The sequence below is a fragment of the Gadus morhua genome, chromosome 16 (genome assembly GCF_902167405.1).
Source record: "Gadus morhua chromosome 16, gadMor3.0, whole genome shotgun sequence".
Classification (NCBI taxonomy): domain Eukaryota; kingdom Metazoa; phylum Chordata; class Actinopteri; order Gadiformes; family Gadidae; genus Gadus; species Gadus morhua.
Window position 1 is genome coordinate 21,747,057 of NC_044063.1, and position 23,209 is coordinate 21,770,265.

Genomic DNA, 23,209 nt, shown 5'->3' on the forward strand with positions numbered 1-23,209 from the left:
ACACATATGTTTGTTTCCCTGTTCTGTTTGCTTGTACAAACTAAACATGTAACCTACTTCAATCAATAAATTACCTTTTCTTTATATTTTCTCCATTTTCATTTTATTTTTTTTCAAATCCTAACCTCTTCCATACTATCATAAAAAGTAGCAAAACCTCTTAAAATTTGAACGATTTTTTTGAGAAAACATCCTTCAAATCGAGTGTCACACAGATGGAGTGTCAACCCCCCCCCCCCCCCCCCCCAAGTGTGATTCAAGACTGAATACAATCATCATAATGTCTTTCCAAACAGTTGTGTCTTTCTGCCCTCCTTTCGGTCTGTTGTGTTCCTCTGGTGTTTATAGGAAGGGCCCTATGTGATGCTGAAGAAGAACTGGGAGATGTACGAGGGCAACGACCAGTTCGAGGGCTACTGCGTGGACCTGGCCCAGGAGATCGCCAAGCACATCGGCATCAAGTACAAGATCTCCATCGTCCCCGACGGCAAGTACGGTGCCCGGGACCCCGAGACCAAGATCTGGAACGGGATGGTGGGAGAGCTCGTCTACGGGGTAAGGAACCGATCTCTTGAGATGATGAAGTAGCAGCGCTGGATGGATGAGAGCCGGGGGGGGGGGAGGACTCAGTTGAAGGAGCAGTGAAGGATGGAGATGAACTCATGCCTATGAATACCATCTCTGTTGATGAGGATGTGTAGGTAGAAGGAGTGAGGAATGGAGGGATGGAGGGCAGGAGATTAACTCATGCCTATGGATGTCCTCTCTGACATTGAGTAGAAAGGTCTTGGAGTGGAGGAGGAGGAGATGAGGAGGTGAAGGTCGAAGGAGTGACAAATAGAGGGCTCATGGATGAGACAGTAACTCAGGCCTCTTTTCTTTCCTCTGTTTTTCAGCGAGCAGGTCCTATAGACAGATGAGGATGTTAGGAGGATTTGGTAGAATGAATAGAATGGGAAGGAGGGTGTAAGGGGATGCAAAGGCCTCATGCCTAGGACCTCTCTGTCGTGGAAGTGGCAGGTATTTTGGAGGAACAGCAGGAGAAGGTGTTTAAGGAGATGAAAGAGGGAGTGATGGACGGAACGAGGGTAGAAACAGAGAACAGTTTGAATGATGATAGGTACAACTGGAAGAGTAGACGTAGACGGTGATTTCCTCATGGGTAATAAGCAGGGAAGAGCGTTGAAGATTCCCCCGGCTGTGCCATAAGGAATACTATCTTTATTGATAAATATTAATAATTATATGTTGTATAACGGCCTCTAGATTGCTGGTCAGTCTGAGTGCTTCCCTACTCCGGCAACCAAGACCCAGATTAGAAGAAATCCGCTCTCCGTCCAAAGTGGTGGTTCCAGCCCCCAGACGCTAAGCAGCATTGACAGCCATATGTCTTAGAAGCTGTGAAGTGGCTGAACGGTTTGACCCGCCTCAGTCAGGGGGATCCCGACGCATCCGCTAAAGGAGAGAGGAGGAATTTCTGATGAAAGTTTTCTGGAGTCATTTCAACACACAAAAGACGAAAGGGATTTCCAAAAAGGAATCGGGATTCTTTGATGACTTTCTGAAGTGCTGCCACTGAAGCTGTGAAGAAGTCTCAGCACAAAAGCCTCAATCCGTTTTTTGTTTGCTATGTCTTAGAGGACGTACTGGAAGAAGCCAGCATTCTGACGTGGTTGAAATCTTCATCCATGCTTTCCCCTCTGGGTAACCATTCCTACCTAGCATGTAGACGTTGTGTCTCCACTTGTTGATGTGTCAGTGTCTCTGGGCACATGGATAAAGACCAGATGAACGTCCCTGTGTCCTCCACTGCTCTGTCCTCAGTATTTATTCCACAGACCACTCTACTCAGCCACTCTGTTTCCCCGGCAGTTTATTCTCCTGGTGTTTCAGCTCTTCAGCTCCTCAGAGCCAGAGGAACACAGACACACGGTTTGATATGCAGTTACTGTAGCTTCCTTTTGGTTGGAGACTGCAGATGTTGTTTAGACGAGTACAGCTACTCAGACAAGGTCTCACACTGTTGAAACAATGATGTGCTTGACTCATCCATGGAAGCGGTATGCGTGTGTGCGTGTGTGCGTGCGTGTGTGCTTGTGTGTGTGTGTGTGTGTGCGTGTGTTTCTTTGTGTGTGCTTGTGTGTGTGTGTGTTTCTTTCTGCTCGTATGTGTGTGTCTGTCTGTGTGTTGTGTATGTGTGAACACGCACACTTGCCGGCATTATTTGTGTGTGTTTGTGCATGTGTGCTTATGTGTGTGCCTGCATTTTGTGTGCGCTTGCATTGTATATGTCCATTTGTCTGTGTGTGTGTGTGTGTGTGTGTGTGTGTGTGTGTGTGTGTGTGTGTGTGTGTGTGTGTGTGTGTGTCTGTTTGTGTGTGTGTCATTGATGTGTGTGTGTGTGTGTGTGTGTGTGTGTGTGTGTGTGTGTGTGTGTGTGTGTGTGTGTGTGTGTGTGTGTGTGTCTGTTTGTGTGTGTGTCATTGATGTGTGTGTGTGTGTGTGTGTGTGTGTGTGTGTGTGTGTGTGTGTCTCTGCACAGATGCATATGCGGGTGTCTGAGAGGCTGAGCTGCTCTGTATTCCGGCCACATCCCACTCATGCCTATGAATTACCTCTCTGTCATTTGCCATTTCCCTCTTATCCCCCTTTCACCCCATCTTTCTCTCCCTCCCTCCATTTCACTTTCCCCCTCATCACGTAATAAGCAGAATGCTTCCTAAATATACTTTCTGTTCTCTGCCCTCTCCCTCTCTTCCGATCTGCTTCAAAGCACTCTGTCTCTCTCTCCCTCTCCCTCTCTCTCTCTCCCTTTCCCTCTCCCTTTCTCTCTCTCTCTCTCTCTCTCTCTCTCTCTCTCTCTCTCTCTCTCTCTCTCTCTCTCTCTCTCTCTCTCTCTCTCTCTCTCTCCCCCTCTCTCCCTCCCTCTCTCTCCAACCTCGTTGTCTGCTTATGTCTCCTCAACATATTCCGGTGCCCAACCTCCTTCCCTATCACTCCTTTAACATCTCTTCCTAATATCCAATGTACATTCCCGTCCTCTGCTGTTGATTCCCATTAGCCTCATAATCTAAAAAACCAGGAGATAGCAGTTTGGCATTCGACCGGCACACCATCTTGATCCACTGCTTCTTTGTGCGATAGCTATCTACAGTGACGATATGACTGATGGACGCCTCTCTCTCTCTCTCTCTCTCTCTCTCCCTCCCTCTCTCTCTCTCCCTCTCTGCCCCGGTTCCGTAGAAGGCAGAGATAGCGGTTGCCCCACTGACCATCACCCTGGTGCGCGAGGAGGTGATCGACTTCTCCAAGCCCTTCATGTCCCTGGGCATCTCCATCATGATCAAGAAGCCCCAGAAGTCCAAGCCGGGGGTCTTCTCCTTCCTGGACCCCCTGGCCTATGAGATCTGGATGTGCATCGTGTTCGCCTACATCGGCGTCAGCGTGGTGCTGTTTCTGGTGAGCCTGGGGCTGAGTGAAGGTTGGCATTTTCACAGTCGAAGAAACAGGGGTGTAGCTCTTAACATTCATGATGGGTCTGTTTTATTTAGTATGGCAGTGCAGCAGTATGGGCACAACTACCCAAGAACATATACATTTACCAGGCTGGAGCTGCAGCAGACATAAATAGAACCAAGCTTATGGTAATATCACAGGAACAGGAAGTTATTTTACCTTACTATTATAGATTTATTAAAGGGTCTATTGGGGATCTTTGGGTGTTGGAGTGGTGAATAGCATCAGAAAGCCAACTGAAATTGTGTTTTTGGTTTTGTGTGTCTATTTGTCCGGACCTGTCTGCCAATCATCAAACCCAGGGAGCGATGATAGGGTAGATAATGGGGAGCATCGATGGGGTAGATGATGACGAAACCGGGAATTGCCACATTATATTTCTTTCTTATGGCTTGATTAATATAATAGTGTAGTGCTGCGCTCCTGTAGGATTAGTTTTATTCAAACTCGAAGTAAGAATTTGATTGCGAAGAATGAATTTGATTTGGAAAAATGTTATAGAAGATCATAGAAACAAATAAAGGCCGGTTTGGACAGTTTTTAAAGACCCCCTTAATTGCTGACATTGTTTGTTTTCCGGAAGTGAATCAGCCATGATTTTTGTGAAATTGAAGCCCTCTCGCTGACTAGGGCCATTCCGAAATTCGGTCTGCGAGCCATTATCATCCATTTTATTCGACACGAGTGTTTAGCAGCTCCTATAGATGTAACTTTGTTTTGTCCAACCCAAGTGAGCGCATATCACCTGCCCTGGCTAGGTTGCTCTCTGCACCAGTGCCTGAACAAATCCACAAGTTTAGATTCTGTATTTACGCGCCACTGCACATTCTCAGAGACGTAGAGACTGAGGCGTGCCGTTTGAATTCAGAGCGGTTTGTTTACGGCAGAGTGATGATTCAGAATTTCTAAGGGCAGAACAACGTTTCAAAACGTCCGTAGGGTAAGGGTAGGAGTTTTTCTTTTTTTCACCGATGTGATCGCATGCTAAGCATTGCCTACTGAATCACAATTATGTGCTCAGTTCCTGGTTGTATGAATGGACGCACAAAGAGACTGTCAACTGAACCAAATTTAAAATGTTCCATGCTGCGCCAGTCCATTGCAAGCGGTGGGTTGAGGTGATTAAAAAAATCCACTGTTTGATCCAAATTCACCACAGTGCTCGTAACAATCAAGAATTATAGCTGCCCGTCTCTCAGCCTCTCAGTCTCTTGGCCTTCAGCATGCGCGGCGGCTTGCGAACACAGAATGCTTGGGCTACGCTCCAATCAGTTAAAAAACACATCCCCCTGCACTTACCCTTGTGACTTGAAATATTCCTCAACATTGAATGCAGAATTACCACATTGCCTAAACTGCAGCCACCGCCTTCGCTCAGATTCTAGCCTCAAATCTTAGTTTGTAAGTCTGTGAGCATGCGCAGTGGCAAGTAAACACAAAATCAAGAATTGGTAGATTTGTGGGTAGCACTGAAGAAATCTACCATCCCAGGGCACTTTATATTACCTGGGTTAGACAAAACACAGAGGCAGCTATGGGAACTGATAACATTAGTTTGTAATCAAAGATATTTAAACTGATTACCAACTGACCGGTTCATGAATATGCCTACAACACGAGTTGGAATATAAATCATGGACGATTTACATCTGCACCTAGACAATAACAACAATTAACCTGACTCAAAATGGTAAAATCCCTAAGAGCACTCAAATACAGACCCACACATAGTACACACACACCAACACATGTACATTCAAGAAAGTGTCTCCATTCTTTAAAAAAAATGTATAGTCTTTGCCAAAGAAGAGTTCTATTTGGGTTTTGATCATCTTATCATCCAAGGCTCATCAATATATATCACCATAAATATATCATCATATAGCAATTTTTGTATTTATTTAATTTCTACTTTCATTCCTATACCATAAGTAATCATTTACACAACATCGATCATAGAGCCCTTGCGTTGTTAATATATATTATTCTTCCTCTCTTACCAAGTGGAATGTGGAGTGAAACTGAAAGTGAAACTAATCTTACTGGATCCCCTCCACCCATAGGTGAGCCGCTTTAGCCCCTACGAGTGGCACGCCGAGGAGCCGGAGGAGGGGGCCCCTGAGCAGGGCCCTAACGACCAGCCGCCCAACGAGTTTGGCATCTTCAACTCCCTGTGGTTCTCCCTGGGGGCCTTCATGCAACAAGGCTGTGATATCTCACCGCGGTGAGTGGCAGATGGACATCCTGTGTGTGTGTGTGTGTGTGTGTGTGTGTGTGTGTTTGTGTGTGTGTGTGTGTGTGTGTGTGTGTGTGTGTGTGTGTGTGTGTGTGTGTGTGTGTGTGTGTGTGTGTGTGTGTGTGATGGTGTGCGTGTGTGTGTGTGATGGGCAATGAGGCCGAGAGTGCCTGCATGTGTGTCTGTGGTCTATGTGTGAGTAAGTCATAACGATCACTTGGTGGCTTCCTGTGTTTGGATGTGTGTGACAAACCCGGATGTGTGTGACGGACCCGTCCGAGTGGTCGCACTTTAACTTTGTTTTGGGCCCCTCCGTGCCTGGTGGGGCCGGTCCAACTGAGGAGTAGGAGGAGTGGTATACTAGATGGAGGAACGTTACAAGGTTAATATCATTATTTTCCTTGTTTGTTCAAGAGAAAACTGGAAGAATAGAACGATCGGAGACCATATTCAGACAACCGAAGATGCTCAACACTGATGCCCTCCTCATTTTGTTCTCTGTCAATTGCATCTGCGTCAACAGAACAACACAGGCTTGCTACTCTTTGGTGTGTAAGAGCTTCTTAGACTGTGGGCAGGACCTCACAGCGTCCCCCTGAGCATTAGGCTCCAGAGTGTCTTCGTTTAAGGGATGCCTGATCACCTTCCACCCTGAGTGCAGAGTCTGGCGACCATTTTAGTAATGTGCTACATGAGCAATAGAATTACAGACACACACACCTAGCCACTCTCGTGCACAGACACACAAAAACAGACACACATTCATACAAAGTTTACAAACACACACACACACATATTTCGGCATACGCACATTCACATCCATTTAACGCACACATGCACAATGCTACTCATCATTCCCCCACCACAACTCACACACATTAACATGTTTGAATCAAGTGTATTCACACACACAACCTCATGCCTACATGGGCGTTGTTTGTAGCGTTAGCATCCGCTAGGTGTGTATTAATCTTTAATGCCCCACTGTAGACGAACAGTCCAGCATATTTTTAGAATATAAGAATATGGCATTTTATTATTGATATTCTGAGAATGCAGTTTAGTAAAATATTCATGTGTTTCATCCGCAAGACTATAAGGGGGCCGACCCCGATAAGAGTCACAGCAGCAGGGAAATATTCACACCAAAAACACAAACACACACACTCTATGACTACATGAGTGTAGAAGAGTGTGGAGCAGATACGTGTTAAGAGGTACAAAAAGCAGTGTGAGAAAGAGTGAGAGAGAGGGAGAGAGGGAGTACACTGAGAGAGTGAGAGAGATAGCGAGAGGGGGAGAGAACGAGAGAGAGAGAGAGAGAGAGAGAGAGAGAGAGAGAGAGAGAGAGAGAGAGAGAGAGAGAGAGAGAGAGAGAGAGAGAGAGAGAGAGAGACAGAGACAGAGACAGAGAAGGAGAGAGAGAGAGAGAGAGAGAGAGAGAGAGAGAGACAGAGAAGGAGAGAGACAGAGAGAGAGGGAACGAGAAAGGTAGGAAGAGAGAGAGCGCGAGAGAGAGAGAGAGAGAGAGAGAGAGAGAGAGAGAGAGAGAGAGAGAGAGAGAGAGAGAGAGAGACAGAGCAACAGAGAGAGACAGTGCAACAGAGAGAGAAAAAGAAAAATAGAGAGAGACAGAGAAAAAGAGAGAAATAGAGGGAGAGACAGAGAGAAAGAGCGAAGGAGAGAGGATGAGATCGATTGAGAGGGAGGAATGAGATGTACACAGGGTGGGTGCTGCTCGCTCCGCGGTCTGCGTGCTCCGGGGTTGGACTGAGTACAGTGTTGCCAGGTGGGAAATGTAGGATTATCGTACCAGAGACATAAAATTATCGTATTTTGAGGGAAATTATCGTACACCCGTCATATTCAAAATAACAAGTCTATTGATGCGCTATATAGTCACTCGAGTGTCTCGAGTGTCTCAACCACCCCGGCAAATTGGCTCTCCCACTCTTTTCTGTAAGTTTGTAGGCGATGCTGCTTACTTTGACTCTGCCCCGCCGTTTTCTTAGCCTCTTCTCCTCCTCCTCCTTCTTCTCCTTCTTCTCCTCCTCCTCCTCCTTCTCCTCCAGGTTCTTTCATTTTCTTTTCCGCGCTTCTCCAGACCGGGCCGAGCCGTCTCTGCTTCTTCTTCTTTTCATTCTTTTTTTTTTTTTTCCTGGGGCGGGCGCAGCGGACTATTCAGCCAATCATTGCCGTTGTTCTGAGGCAAGCTCACATTTAGAAAAGCACGATTGGCTGGAAATTTGTCACACGGAAAGAGATACCCTCAGGGTTAGCAAAAAAAAATCCGACAGACAGTTGCGACAAGCTGATTACAACCGATTACAACCACACATTCACTGAATGGTCAAATTATCGTATTTTTGGCCTTTTTTGGGATTATTGATCGTACATCGTACAGAGGGCCAAATTATCGTACAAATACGATAATTATCGTACATCTGGCAACACTGACTGAGTAGCTTAGAGTTGGACAAAGTAGGGGAGTGCTACTAAGACTCTAAGCTGTCCTGGGTCCACGCATTGTTGGTATTATTATACACACACACCAACACAAAACAGACACAGACACAAACATACAAACACATACAAAAACACACAGACAAACATACAGACAAAAACAAAAATATACACACACACATAGATGTATGCACGCATACACGCGCATTTACACACCCACACACATGCGCATGAGTACGCACATCCACAATAGGAGAACTGGAGAAAGACGTAGGTTACCGTGACGATAACCCTGAAACTTTAGTTTCTTTCTTCCTCCTACCTCTCTGCTCCTCTATATCTCTTTATCTCTCTTTGAATCTTTTGCTTTTGCTAGTTTATCTCTATCTCCCTCTCTGCCTCATGCTCTCTCTCTCTCTCTCTCTCTCTCTCTCTCTCTCTCTCTCTCTCTCTCTCTCTCTCTCTCTCTATCTCTTAATCTCTAACACACACACACACACACACACACACACACACACACACACACACACACACACACACACACACACACACACACACACACACACACACACACACACCTGTACCACAAGCTGTCATCTGCTCCTCTTAGATTGACAGGGCAATTCCAGTCCCATTGAATACACATACCTTCAAACACACACCTTCTAAGACACAAACACACGCAGACACACACACCCACACACCCACACACACACACACACACACACACACACACACACACACACACACACACACACACACACACACACACACACACACACACACACACACACACACACACACACACACACACACAGAAACAAACACACAGAGCCCTTTCCATTACTCTCAGGACTAAAGCTGTACATTCTGACACTCGTGTTAAAGCAGCCGCAGCCATCCCAGAGATGATGCGATGCTGAACAGGGAGCCAGCGCTCCTCGACTGGAATCACTCTGCCCCTTCACTGGAATACCGCTCCGCACCAGCGGGCAGGCTGCTGGAGGTGATGGATGGAGCCCCGGGTTGTGGGAGATATACCTTTGATGGATGCATTTGTGCTTTTCCCATTTTCTCCAGCCGCCTAAATTCCTCTTTTGGACGTTGTTTGTATGTTTGTTTTTTTCTGGTCGTGGAGACAAGCGGCTCTAGTTGAGATGCAGTCAGCTCAGAAATATAACATAATTTCAAGGTACGAGTGGCCCATAGTTGAACCTCACCCAGACCTAGCCTTGATTTTAGTTTTGTATAATACCTTGTCGTCATAAAGTTATGCAAGGATTCTTGGCAATTTGTACAAGTCAAGCACTTTCCAAAGAGTTAATAGTTTGAATATATGTGCACAGCCGTCCCACAAATCCCTGTCTTTATTCTTCATCCACCTTAAGTCGGGCTCATCAGCAGCCATATGTGAGGCAACCTTTCTTCAGATAATGGGCGACTGCACAGACTGACACACGGGCCGACTGTCTGAAAGGCGGGGAAATAATATAACCATTCTTCTTCTTACTTGGTGGCTCTGAGGTCTGTCTTTGAAGTTGTTTCACCATATATTGTGTATGTGTGTGTGTGTGTGTGTGTGTGTGTGTGTGTGTGTGTGTGTGTGTGTGTGTGTGTGTGTGTGTGTGTGTGTGTGTGTGTGTCTGTGTGTGTGTGTTTGTGTGTGTGTGTGTGAGTGTCTGTCAGTGTCAGAGTGTTTGTGTCAGTGTCTATGCTTGTCTCTGCTGGGATAATGGTAAAGGTCCATTTGTATTCAGTGTAAGTTCCTTTCCTCTGCAGTCATCTCTGCAGTCCTGCAGAAGCATTATCACACATAAACACACAAACACACACACACACACACACACACACACACACACACACACACCGACACACACACACACACACACACACAAACACACAAACACACACACACACACACACACACACACACACACACACACACACACACACACACACACACACACACACACACACACACACAAACACACCCAAATGAATACTCGTTTTTTTTGTCCAGTTTCGATCATTGCCTTTCCCTTCAGATACCTTTTTGGACTACAGTTATATGCTGGCATGCTTCAATTTTCCCTTTGATCTATTTACATTTGTTTCATCCTGTTCCTTCCTTTCTTCCTCTCTCTTCTCGTCCTCTATTCACCGCTGAACCTGACCACTGTTCCGCTTCATGCCATCCGTGGCCATTAATAATAACCTCAATTCATCTACTGTAGCACCAGTGTGTGTGTGTGTGTGTGAGTGTAGGAGGAAGTTTAGCATTGCTCACGCATGTATAAGTCAGAGTCAAATTAGTACTATGTAATTTGTTATTTTGTTGCCTTCTAAAGTTAACCGAAAGCTACAGTAATAGCAAGAGACATGCCCCCCTCCCATTCCCCCACACGTAAACACATACACACACGCACACACACACACACCCCCACACACACACACACACACACACACACACACACACACACACACACACACACACACACACACGCACACACGCACACACACACACACACACACACACACACACACACACACACACACACACACACACACACACACACACACACACACACAAAGACACAAACACACACACAAACACACACGCAATTTCAAACTCACGAATAGACGAGAGGACGCATGCACACACAGACATACACTGAAATATGCAGGCACACACAAATACACATAGTCACATGTGCACAGACACACACACACCTACACCAACACACAAACACACATACACAGTCACACATGCAGATAAACCAAGACACACGCACATGCACACACGCACACACACACACGCACTCTCAAACAACACACACACAGACACATGCACTCACACATCTCATTGTTAGCAGTGACCTTGACAGAGCATTTGCAAACAGCCGCCTGTCATCTTCCTGCTCAGGCCCTCTAATGAAAGTGATTGGCCGGGTCGCGTGGCCAGGGTCAGGCGCACAGTAATGAGGCGCTGGCAGGAGGGCTCCGGCGACAGGCCGAGGGAAGGACAAAGCAATCCTACAAACAGTAAACAATACAGTGGAGATAAAGGGAAAGAAAGTGGAAGGAAACACGTCTGAAGAAAGGAAGCAGAGGAGAGAGAGAAACAGAGAGATAAAGAGAAACAGAGAAAGACAGAGATAGAGAGACCGACTGGCAGACAGAGTAGTATAAGGTGTTACCTGATCTCCACTCTGTATCTCAAAGGGACTAGAGCGGTACGTCAATAAAACTCTGAAATTACAGCCGTATCCAAGTGGTGTGTGTGTGTGTGTGCGTGTGTGTGTGTCTATGTCTGTGTGTGTGTGTTTGTGTGTGTGTGTGTGTGTGTGTGTGTGTGTGTGTGTGTGTGTGTGTCTGCATGCATGCGCGTGTCTTTCCTTTGTGACTCTGAGTGAATGTCTGTGTGTGTGTGTGTGTGTGTGTGTGTGTGTGTGTGTGTGTGTGTGTGTGTGTGTGTATGTGTTCGTGCGTGCGTGCATGCGTGTGTGTGTGTGTGTGTGTGTGTGCACTTCCGGGTTTGTGTGTGTGTGTGTGTGTGTGTGTGTGTGTGTGTGTGTGTGTGTGTGTGTGTGTGTGTGTGTGTGTGTGTGTGTGTGTGTGTGTGTGTGTGTGTGTGTGTGTGTGTTGGTGTGTAAATAGCTTGGGGTCTCCTGAATAGTTAAAGACTGGCTACAGAGGCGAGGTAATGGCCTGAATAAGTAACTACTGTGGAGCACGGTGCTTACTCATTAGTTAATGACCAGCCTGAAAGTCATCACTTACAAAGCCGCCTGTCAATCTACCTGTCTGTAGATTGTGTATAGTGTCTGTCAGACTCGCTCACACCAATACTGTGACCACATCTCTCCACTGTTTGTGGTAATTGATATATTTCAAGGTCAGTGTGTGGGTCTCTCTCTCTCTCTTCCCCTATATAGTATTATTTTCTCTTTGAGTTCATCTGTCATTTCTGTAATGCATTTATTGATACGATGTCATCTCCACAGCTGGGTATTTATGGTATAATTAGTGTGTGTGTGTGTGTGCGTGTGTGTGTGCGTGTGTGTGTGTGTGTGCGTGTGTGTGTGTGTGTGTGTGTATGTGTGTGTGATTGTATGTGTGCATGGGCATGCCCACATGCCACAGTGTGTCATTAATCTTTCACACGGAGCAGAGGCAATCTGTTGCCTATCATGGATGATACATGGGCTGCTACAAAATAACTTGCCTGTTGCATACTAACACACCGCTCACATACAGACAGACAGGACCACACAAGCACACACACACACCCTCACAGTACCTATGTATTCATATAGATGGCGTTAGGATCATCAAGTGTGCCATTATTTCCTCACCCACGCACACAGTGGGCCAATAATGTCTGTATCGTGTATTTTCTCTGTACTCTCTCCTGAATAATTAATGCTTTGTGTTTTCGGGGTGTCGCTGCGCGCTCGGTCCACATCAGCGTGATCCATGACGCTCTGCTGGCAGCCAGCTGTGCTCTGGCTCGCCTTGTGGGCCACATTCTGTTCCGAACACCTCCTCATAGCTCACACATACTGTGGCAACCCGTCTCCGGCACAGCGCCCCTGGAGGCCAAGGGGGCAGTTTGAGGAGGCGGGGCACCACATATTTCCAACAGATGGAGCCAGTAAGGGCATTGATGGCAGCAGATCATTGAAATGAGGAGCACCTGAGGAGCAGGTAGGGAAGCATGCTTTAAAAAGCTTGCTTCCACTCTCGTTCAGGGCTTTCCCGGTTTGCGTGTCCTGACACCAGTCGTCGTGGGTGAGGTGTTTCCACCCTAAAGAACGAGACTGTGGATTCCTCCAAAGACGTTTTTTGTTCGGTTTAATAGCTTTAATTCTTTATGTTGAATTGAAGTGCAGGTTTGGCTTTAAGTAAGCTCTGGTTGGTGTGCTATTGGGAACCAGGCGGTTCACTCCCCGAGCCTGGGTGCCACCATACACACCCACACAGCCAGGGTCACTGTGTGGAGCAGCACGCATGTGTTTAACCGTCTTAATCCTCGACCATCCTTCATTCTTGGACTTTTTGTTACGTACCACTTGCAGAAGGAAATAAGGAAAAGTCATAGCTGGGCTACTTCATAGATGCTATATTGGGGATATTTTATGGAATGGATCACAACCGCAAGCTTTATCACAAGAGCGGGGAGTCGTAGGTTTGTGTCCACCAGGGAACCATTCTGTTCACCGGCCTAAACATAATAATAACTAACAAACAAACTAAAGATCATATGCAATCACTGAATGAAGATTATGAAAATTACTCTCTAGAAATGATACAACCTATTCGCATTTTATTGCCCAAACTATCTTAACACATTTTCCACTGAACAAAAATACTGCTTCCATTTTCTTCCATTGCAGTTTTTGCTGGTTTTCCGGTGTGGGTGGTTTTTGGGTCGGATTCATGTTTAAGAAATCACATCTTAAGGCCCTGGATGAGTTTCTCAATTGATTCCAGAATGAAGTAACCTTGAGTGAAACATATTTTTATACTTGTGGCTGTCACAACATAAAAATATAATCAATCCTATTAAAATTCTTGCGTTTTGCCTTTCAATGACAGTGAAGGGCGGGTGTGAAATAAATGGCAAGGATTCTTTTCAGTGCTATTTTGCTCTCTCTGTAAACCATGTCCTGTTGGGCTAAGTCCTTCAACCCATTCTCTCTCCTCCCCTCCTCGTTCCCCCGCAAGCAAAGAGCAGAGCAGCGTGACAACAGTGAGCCGTTGTTTCCATCCTTTTCATTATGAAACTGAGGACCCGTTTGCACCCGCGTGACAGAAGAAACTGTGCACATGATCGCAATTGTTCTTTCAAAGGAGTCTTAATCACTAACTGTCTCTCCTTCTCTCTAACTCCCCCATACCTTTCTCTCCCACTTGACGCGATCAGTAGGACTCATAACAAACATTAAACATTCCCACAGCCGCCTTTTCTCTGACACCTGTCTTCACAAGAGGTGGAGAGGCGCCAATTATTTTAATTGAAACAAACGGTGGGAAAGATGAGAGAGGGACTGACGGAGCGAGAGAGAGAGAGAGAGAGAGAGAGAGAGAGAGAGAGAGAGAGAGAGAGAGAAGGTGGCATCCAGAATATGATTCGTTTCATGTAGTTTTTTGTTATTTTTTTTCTATTTCTCTCCTAACTTTTTCAGCCGTTTTTAACCTAAACATCAATTATTAAAATATAGCAATAAAAAATATGGCATCCGTTTTGTTTTACGCAGAGGGAAACTTGACATATACATTACATATTGTTGTTCTTCTGACAGTTCCCTACCAGGAGCTGTACGTGCATATGGGTCATTTTGGTCATTTTGAAAGACAACCTATTTTATTTCAGACAACCTATTTCACTTCAATAACTAATATATAGATATGATATTCAGTATCGATCTAGTTTATTATGTGCTTCTATGACAAGTATACTTGGCCGCGGTAATTTCTATACATTTTGTTGTATCCGTCTGAGAGAAGGACGCCATCTGCAATCGATAGTATTTCCAATACGCTTTTTACAAAGATACAATCTTATTTCATTGTATAGCCGAGGGCAACACATTGATTCTCTCTCTCTCTCTCTCTCTCTCTCTCTCTCTCTCTCTCTCTCTCTCTCTCTCTCTCTCTCTCTATCTCTCTCTCTCTCTCTCTCTCTCACCAATACACTGACACAGGAACCTCTTCTCGGTACGCAATAAACACATTATCATGCACGGTAGGGAGGATTGTTCTCATTATCCAACAGAGAAGACGGCTGCCCGTTATCAATTAAAAGAGGCTTCACAAATCCGTACAACGGATGCCAGAATTACCCAAAAATTCAACACACAAATCAATTACACAGTTTAAATCTCTAAACATCAGCGATAGTTGGCACTAATGCACACATATGGAAAGTCAGTTGAATCTGTGTCATATACAGACTTTGTGTGTCACACTTACACCACAGCTTCATTGGCCAATGGTTCTTTACCGGCTTTACTGTTCTAAAACTCTTCTTACACTTCCAAAAACGATATCCATTGGGAACATTTTGAAACGTGATGTGTCTGTTGTTTAATTGCATTGTAGTTAGGTCATCGTTTAGGGAAGTGTACTTTGTAATTTGACGATTGTATGGGAATATTAACCAAATGATTACTTTCACTGTCTGAATGTTTAGACCTTGGAAAGCAGCGCTTGGCTAGCCCACATCACATCATCTATTTTGGGTAATCGACTCAAGTAATTGTAAATTAACGTTATGTTACTTGCGGCAATGTCATTAGAATATAATAATAAACCTGAATAAAAGTCACCTGCTGCTGAGGTAAGTCACCTGCAATGTTGGTGAAGACAACACCGACCATGTTCCAAAGATCCATCTCTTGTTGTTGTTTTGAATATGAAGCCCCCAGCATCAGTACCGACATTTTTTTAACTCTTTCTCTATTTCTTCAAGATAGGCGAAGCAACGGCGTTGCATCTTTCAATCCAAATGCAGGCTCCCCTGTTTACCTACTCTGTCTCCGTCTCCTCCTAACTCGTGTCGCTGTTTTGTTCCCCCACCCTCCTCTTCCCTCCTTCAGGTCCCTGTCTGGCCGCATCGTGGGGGGCGTGTGGTGGTTCTTCACCCTCATCATCATCTCCTCCTACACGGCCAACCTGGCGGCCTTCCTCACCGTGGAGCGAATGGTGTCCCCCATCGAGAGCGCCGAGGACCTGGCCAAGCAGACGGAGATCGCCTACGGCACGCTGGACTCCGGCTCCACCAAGGAGTTCTTCAGAGTGAGTGGAGGAGCGCTAAGCGTCTCATCAGTAACACTGATGATTCCTAAGCTAATGCCGGTAGTAGGACGGGCTGGGGTAGATTAGTGCACAGTAGAGTGGATTCGAGTCGAGTTTAATATGCTGCGTTTTGCAGGGAATCTTTACCACGTCGCTGGGACTTGGGGCGTAATATATTAATGTTGTATCTCGCCCTGAAAAAATATTGAGACTTGTTGTCTCCTTATTTTTGTGGAATGTTAAAACGACACCGGGCTGAAGAGAAAACATTGTGTACCCGGGATTATATATCGTATCAAAGCGGAGCGGTGGCTTAGATAGAGTAACTCTTAATAAAGACACACTTAGCCAGAATGGAGACTCGAGCCTCCTGAGGACTTAGACCTGCTCAAATAAACAGTGTGCTGCATTGAAATGCTGGATGCGTTCACAGGTGGCATTTAGGATGCATCACTCATATAATCCTAGCTCCAATTATCAAATCCACGTTATTATTTCATGTGTGGCATTTTGGTGGACATCAATGATGCGTACGCACGTTGATGTCGGCACAAGTATGTGGGTTGAGGTCCATGTTAAAGGAGGAAGAGTGTGTGTGTGTGTGTGTGTGTGTGTGTGTGTGTGTGTGTGTGTGTGTGTGTGTGTGTGTGTGTGTGTGTGTGTGTGTGTGTGTGTGTGTGTTTGCATATGTGTGTGTTTTTTACAAAATAGGATGACAAATTATAAGAGCTTTTCTGTACGTATCTAAGCTCCTGTGTGCATATGTGCATATGTGCGTGTTTGCACGTGTGTGTGTGTGTGTGTGTGTGTGTGTGTGTGTGTGTGTGTGTGTGTGTGTGTGTGTGTGTGTGTTTGTTGTAGCAGATAGTTTGTGCCTTTGTGAGCGGCTCTGGCATCATCAACATAACGAGCAGACGAAATCTGTGGAGGGTGAGAAAGCAATTTACTCTCTCACAGCTGAGGGGGATTCACCACCATTAATTATCTCTCACTCTCTCTCTCTCTCTCTCTCTCTCTCTCTCTCTCTCTCTCTCTCTCTCTCTCTCTCTCTCTCACTCTCTCTCTCTCTCTCTCTCTCTCTCTCTCTCTCTCTCTCTCTCTCTCTCTCTCTCTCTCTCTCTCTCTCTCTCTCTCTCCCCTCAAGGTACAGGTCTAACACTCTCCCGCTCTCTTCTCGTTGCATTGACACACTAACACTCAGGATATGTGGACAGGTGAATGGGAGCGGAGGGGGGTGAAGCAGGTAGTGAGAGAGAGTTATTAGAGAAAGGGGGGGAGAGAGAGGGGGATTGGTCGAGTAGAGCAGGAGAGAGGAGAGGATACTCAAGTGTGGGGCAGGGGATGGAGAGGGGATGGAGAGGGGATGGGGAGGGGGGAGGAGAGGGGGGGAGAGGGGAGGAGAGGGGATGGGGAGGGGGGAGGAGAGGGGGGGAGAGGGGATGGGGATGGAGAGGGGGGAGGAGAGACGGGAGCGTTGCTTTGTTGCATGTGAGTGACATTGTTATTGGATAGGTGACCGTCACACCCCAGCAAGTCACACACACACACCGTCACGCACGCACACACACACACACACACACACACACACAGAAAGACAGATGGACACACACACACAGCAAAAAAGAAACAGGCAGATGTGTTAGTGTGTGCGACTTGCGTCCTGCTGAAAAAACAGAAGCACTCTTCATAACCAGGAGAGCAAGAGAAGGATTGAGTTATGAAAGAGCTGAGCAGCAACAGCGGCATGGCAGTGTGACCCCGTAACACGTGTTCAATATTCAACACGCGGGTCACATGCATCTAAAAGATGCAGGACAAGGAGCAATGCGATGAAGCTAACAAAAAAGAATGAGAAACTTACAACAGATGAAATCTACCCCAAAACCGTTCAACAAAATGTGTGAGTATCGCCGGAGGAATAAAAAGTAGATGCGTACGGGGTGTGCAGATGGATGGATGGATGGAAATCCATGTCCGGCCCTTTTTGCAAATTGATAGAACCTGGCTTGGTTGCTCTGCTTCTTTTTTTTTTATTTGACCTTTATTTAACCAAGAAAGTCCCATTGAGATTAAAAACCTCTTTTTCGAGGGAGTCCTGGCCAAGAGGCAGCAACAAATAACATATATACACTCACAATATTACACTCACAACATATAGACAGAAATTAAAATGATAAAAAACAGTTACAAGTAAATTAAAATTCATAAAAAACATCTACAAGTAAAAGAAGTGGTCTGAAATGCTCTCATCGTAGATTTAAAAGCGTTCAAAGAAATCATTTCGGTTAATTTAAAATCTTTTTGCAGCCAGTTCCATGTGGTGGGAGCAGAGTGGACGAATGCCCTTTTTCCTGATTCAGTGCGGGCAAATGGAACTAACAGAAGCATCTGGTTGTTTGAGCGCAGACTGTAAGAACCAATTCTTTTCTGTGTTATTAAATTACAAATATATGATGGCAGTAGCCCAAGCATGGCCTTATAAATAAAAGTGCACCAATGTCCCAGCCTCCTGGTGGACAAAGAGGGCCAACCCACTCGAGAATACAATTCACAGTGATGGGTCAGGGCTCTACAGTTAGTGATAAACCTCAGAGAAGCATGGTAAACAGCATCAATCTTGCATAGACATTTAGCTGAGGCATTCATATAAATCAAATCTCCATAATCTAAACTGGATAAAAACGTTGCAGTGACAAGCCGCTTTTTCACCTCAAAAGAGAAACTAAATTTGTGCCTGAAGAAGAAGCCCAATTTAAGTTTCAATTTCTTAACAAGATTGTCAATGTGGGGTTTGAAGGAAAGGGAATCATCAATCAAGACACCAAGATATTTATAGATATGAACCACCTCTATGACATTTCCCTCAAGAGTGGACACTGTGGGGACAGTTTGAGGTACTTTCTTAGAGTTTGAAAACAACATTTGTTTAGTTTTTTCAGTGTTGAGGACTAATTTTAGTTGCAGGAGTGTGTGCTGGACTACATCAAAAGCTTTCTGCAGAGATTCAACAGCTCTAGCAGGAGTTGATCCAAAACAGTAAATAATTGTGTCATCTGCATAAAAATGCATGTTAGCATCTGACACGTTTTTTCCCAAATCATTAATGTACATAATGAACAAGAGGGGTCCTAATATTGAACCCTGTGGCACGCCCTTGTGGACACTCACAAATTCAGAACACAGACCATCATATTTAATACACTGAGTCCTGTCACTCAAATAATCTGTGAACCAGGAAACTACATGATTTGACAAACCCAAGCAAAAAAGCCTATGCTTTAAAACAGCATGGTCCACAGTGTCAAAAGCCTTTGACAGATCAATAAAAAGTGAAGCACAGTGCTGCTTCTTATCAAGAGCAACTAATATATCATTGATCACTTTTGTAGCTGCAGTGATGGTACTGTGTTTTTTCCTGAAGCCTGATTGCAGTTTTGAGAGAAGATCATTAAATGTTAGAAACTCTTTTAACTGATCACACACAAGAGATTCAAGAATTTTTGACAAGGCACACAGATTTGATATTGGCCTGTAGTTGGTTAAAGCTGCTGGATCTCCTCCTTTTAATAAGGGAGTAACAAAAGCTGACTTCCAAACAGATGGAATTTTTTTGTTTTCAATTGAGAGATTAAAAAGGATTGTAAGAGGCTGTGCTACAAAATCAGCTGCTATTTTTAAAAAGTAGGGCTCTATTGATTCAGGTCCAGGGGATTTTCTGCTATCCAACGTTTTGAGGGCTTGATGCACTTGCTGCACAGTAAAAGGTAAGAAATTAAAGGGTTCTCCTGAAAACCGTGGAGCTTCTGTGCAGGGAAACACAGGGGCAGCTCCCGTAGAATCAAACAAAGAACCAGATAATACGAAATGATTGTTAAAACAATTTAGAACCTCAGTTATATCATAGACTGGGACCGAGTCTTTTAGAACAAATATCGGAAGAGCCGGAGGACTTTTACTTACAGATATAGATTTAATTACTTTCCAAAATTTCTGTGGATTATTAAGGTTCTCAGTTGTGACAGATAAATAATATTCAGATTTAGCCTTTTTAATAAGAGTAGGGCATTTGTTCCTTAGTTGCCTGAAAATAGACCAGTCAGAGGCAAAATCACTTTTTCTGGCTTTGGCCCATGCCACATTACGTCGATGGATGGTTTCTGACAACTCTGGGGAAAAACCACGGATTATCTCGTCCCTTAACCCTGAATTTCCCGATGGGGGCATGTTTATTTACAATTTTCACAAAGTGTTCCTTAAAGAATGTCCAAGCTAACTCCACGTCCGGCAAAAGACCTATGTGTCCCCAATTTACCAAAGACAAATCATGATGAAAAGCCTGTTCATTAAACATTTTTAAATTCCTCTTGAAAATAATACGTGGTTTACGTTTGGGGATCTTTGTGTCCCTGCAAGTAGCAACAACACAATGATCACTCAAATCATTGCAGAAAACTCCCAAGGATAAGAATTTATGAGGAACATTTGTGAGAATTAGATCAATCAAAGTGGACTTTTCAGATTTTTTAAGATTTGGCCTTGTAGGTAGGTTGACCAGCTGGATAAGATTAATAGAGTCACAGAAAGATTTAAATTCATCCGAAACTGCATTTAGCCTGTCCCAATTCAGATCTCCAGCCATTAAAAGCTCATTATAATTTAATTTGGACAAAAGATGCTGCAATGACGATAATGCCTCCTTTGTGGCCGATGGAGGCCTATAGCACCCGACAACAGTCAAGGAGAGGGACTTTGCTATTTCCACCTTCAATGCCAAAAATTCGAATTGCTTAGAGATAGACTCAGACAGAACAATTGAAGCATCAAATCTTGATTTAACGAAAATGGCTACACCACCGCCTTTCTTGGGCCTATCACTACGAAAAACATTGTATCCAAGTATGCTAATGTCTTCATTTGCAATAGATTTTGTCAGCCAAGTTTCTGAGATGACCACAATGTCTGCATCTGTTGATCTAACCCAAATTCTGACCATGTCCATCTTTGGTACTAAGCTGCGCACATTAAGATGAATACATTTGAGACCAGACATTAATTTAAAATCAGCGGGAGTCTGGATACATTGCAATTCAGGACCAGGGTTTGATTGCACATCTCCAGACAGAAGTAGGAGTAGTACAATTATCACTGCTCGTCTCACATTACATTTTGAAGCAGTTTTTTCATGTGTTAAAGCCAGGCAATGCCTTTCCTTAAGGGAAAGAGTGAGATTATATAATGTAAAAAAACGTAGAAGTTTAGGTAAGTCCCTAGGTGGGTCCGACCACAGGTTTGAGGCCCAGACCAAATCAGACTGTGGTTGCTGAAAATGCCCGGCAACATTAGCATTAGTGCCACTATGGTAAGTGTCTTGCATGCTCGACACATAGCTAGTGGTACTCACCAAGGGGAAATTCCTTGGAGTCAGGTCCCAAAATGTCAACAAACATACTAAAGTTAAGAAAAATGCCATTGTCTTTAAATTACTGAGTTTACTATGCTAGCTGCTGCTGCTGGGGCCTTGAGATGCTAGCAGGGCTGCTGCTGCTGGGGCCTTGAGATGTTAGCAAGGCTGCTGCTGCTGCTGCTGGGGGCTTGAGACGTTAGCAAGGCTGCTGCTGTTGGGGCCTTGAGGTGTTAGCAAGGCTGCTCTGCTGGGGCCTTGAGATGCTAGCAAGGCTGCTACTGCTGCTGCTGCTGGGGCCTTGATGTGTTAGCAAGGCTGCTACTGCTGCTGCTGCTGAGGCCTTGATGTGGTAGCAAGGCTGCTATTGCTACTGAGGCCTTGGGAGTTGGCAAGGCTGCTACTGCTGCTGCTGCTGAGGCCTTGGGAGTAAACAAGGCTGCTACTGCTGCTGCTGAGGCCTTGGGAGTTAGCAAGGCCGCTACTGCTGCCTTTTTTCTAGCCCTTCAGAGTCCAGGTAATCCGCATTCATTTCATGTGATGAATGATAATATCCTTAAATCCAGTGTGCTCAATGAGTAGCCGAAACAAAATAGCGCAAAAAATGAACAAAGACAGAGAGACAAACTCACAAACTCACATACTCATAACCTAACATGCTGCCATCTTGGATTGAGATGATCTTGGCTTCTCTTTTCGCTGCACTAATATATTTACTTTCACTTTATAGGGCCCCTACTTCACCGCCAGGTGGGATATTATGTGGATTATCCATTACTTGAAGCCCTTTCAAAAATCTCTCCCTGGACTTTTGGGAGTGTCCGCCCAGATGTATGATAATAAAAACAGCAATAAATCTGATATGTAGTGCCTTACATTAATCATAAGGCACATTAAAAGGGATTCATAGACAAAGACGTTGTTAAAGAAAGCAGTGGTGATGGACCAACCCTCCAATTGCCACACAAGGCACTGCTTGTATTCACGTATCTGTTCCAAACCCACAAACCCTGACTCAAGTCTCCCTGTATCCCCCCCCCCTCCCGCTCCAGCGGTCCAAGATTGCCGTGTATGAGAAGATGTGGTCCTACATGAAGTCTGCGGAGCCCACGGTGTTCACCAAGAGAACGTCGGAGGGGGTGGCGCGCGTGCGCAAGTCCAAGGGGAAGTACGCCTTCCTGCTGGAGTCCACCATGAACGAGTACACGGAGCAGCGCAAGCCCTGCGACACCATGAAAGTGGGCGGCAACCTGGACTCCAAGGGCTACGGGATAGCCACGCCCAAGGGCTCACAGTTAAGGTGGGTGGAGTAGCGTGACAATAGGGAGCGGTGGCCTCGCGGCTACCGTGCTATTGCTGCCGTATTCCACCCACCCTGCTGTGCCTTTGACTCGCTTTACGCCGTATGCGCTACGCTGCTTAAGTTTGACATATCACTGCTGTCATAGGGGTGGAAAATGCCTAATGTCTTGCAATGTAAAATGTGCAATTCGTAGTGTTTTTCAAAATAGGGGCCCATTATTTTTTGGGGTAATTATCGTTGATAGTTGAGAAAATCCTTTTGGAATATGAATTCCAAATGTTAGATTTTTTATAATGCCCCGTTTACACCATCCCGCTAATGGCCGCTAATGGCCGATGGACCACCGATGTGGAAGTCGGGGTGATTCGGGTGACATCGGGCTAAAAATGTATGATCGGTTCAATTTATCGGGGTAGCATTTACACATACCCGATGTTATAACGATAACATAACGATTTATGCCAGGGAAGACACCCGAAGTGCGTTTGGC

At 45.1% G+C, this 23,209-nt stretch overlaps 1 protein-coding gene across 4 annotated transcripts in view; it reads left to right on the top strand.

Annotated features, from left to right (window-relative positions):
- Positions 1 to 23,209, top strand: part of gria4a (glutamate receptor, ionotropic, AMPA 4a) — a 103,557-nt gene that overhangs the window by 65,515 nt on the left and 14,833 nt on the right. For all 4 annotated transcript variants that reach the window (XM_030381559.1, XM_030381560.1, XM_030381561.1 and 1 more), the window contains exons 11-15: positions 349 to 555; positions 3,244 to 3,459; positions 5,580 to 5,740; positions 15,817 to 16,015; positions 22,469 to 22,716. In XM_030381559.1, the coding sequence (XP_030237419.1) occupies positions 349 to 555; positions 3,244 to 3,459; positions 5,580 to 5,740; positions 15,817 to 16,015; positions 22,469 to 22,716 (1,031 nt within the window). The remainder of the gene's footprint in view (positions 1 to 348; positions 556 to 3,243; positions 3,460 to 5,579; positions 5,741 to 15,816; positions 16,016 to 22,468; positions 22,717 to 23,209) is intronic.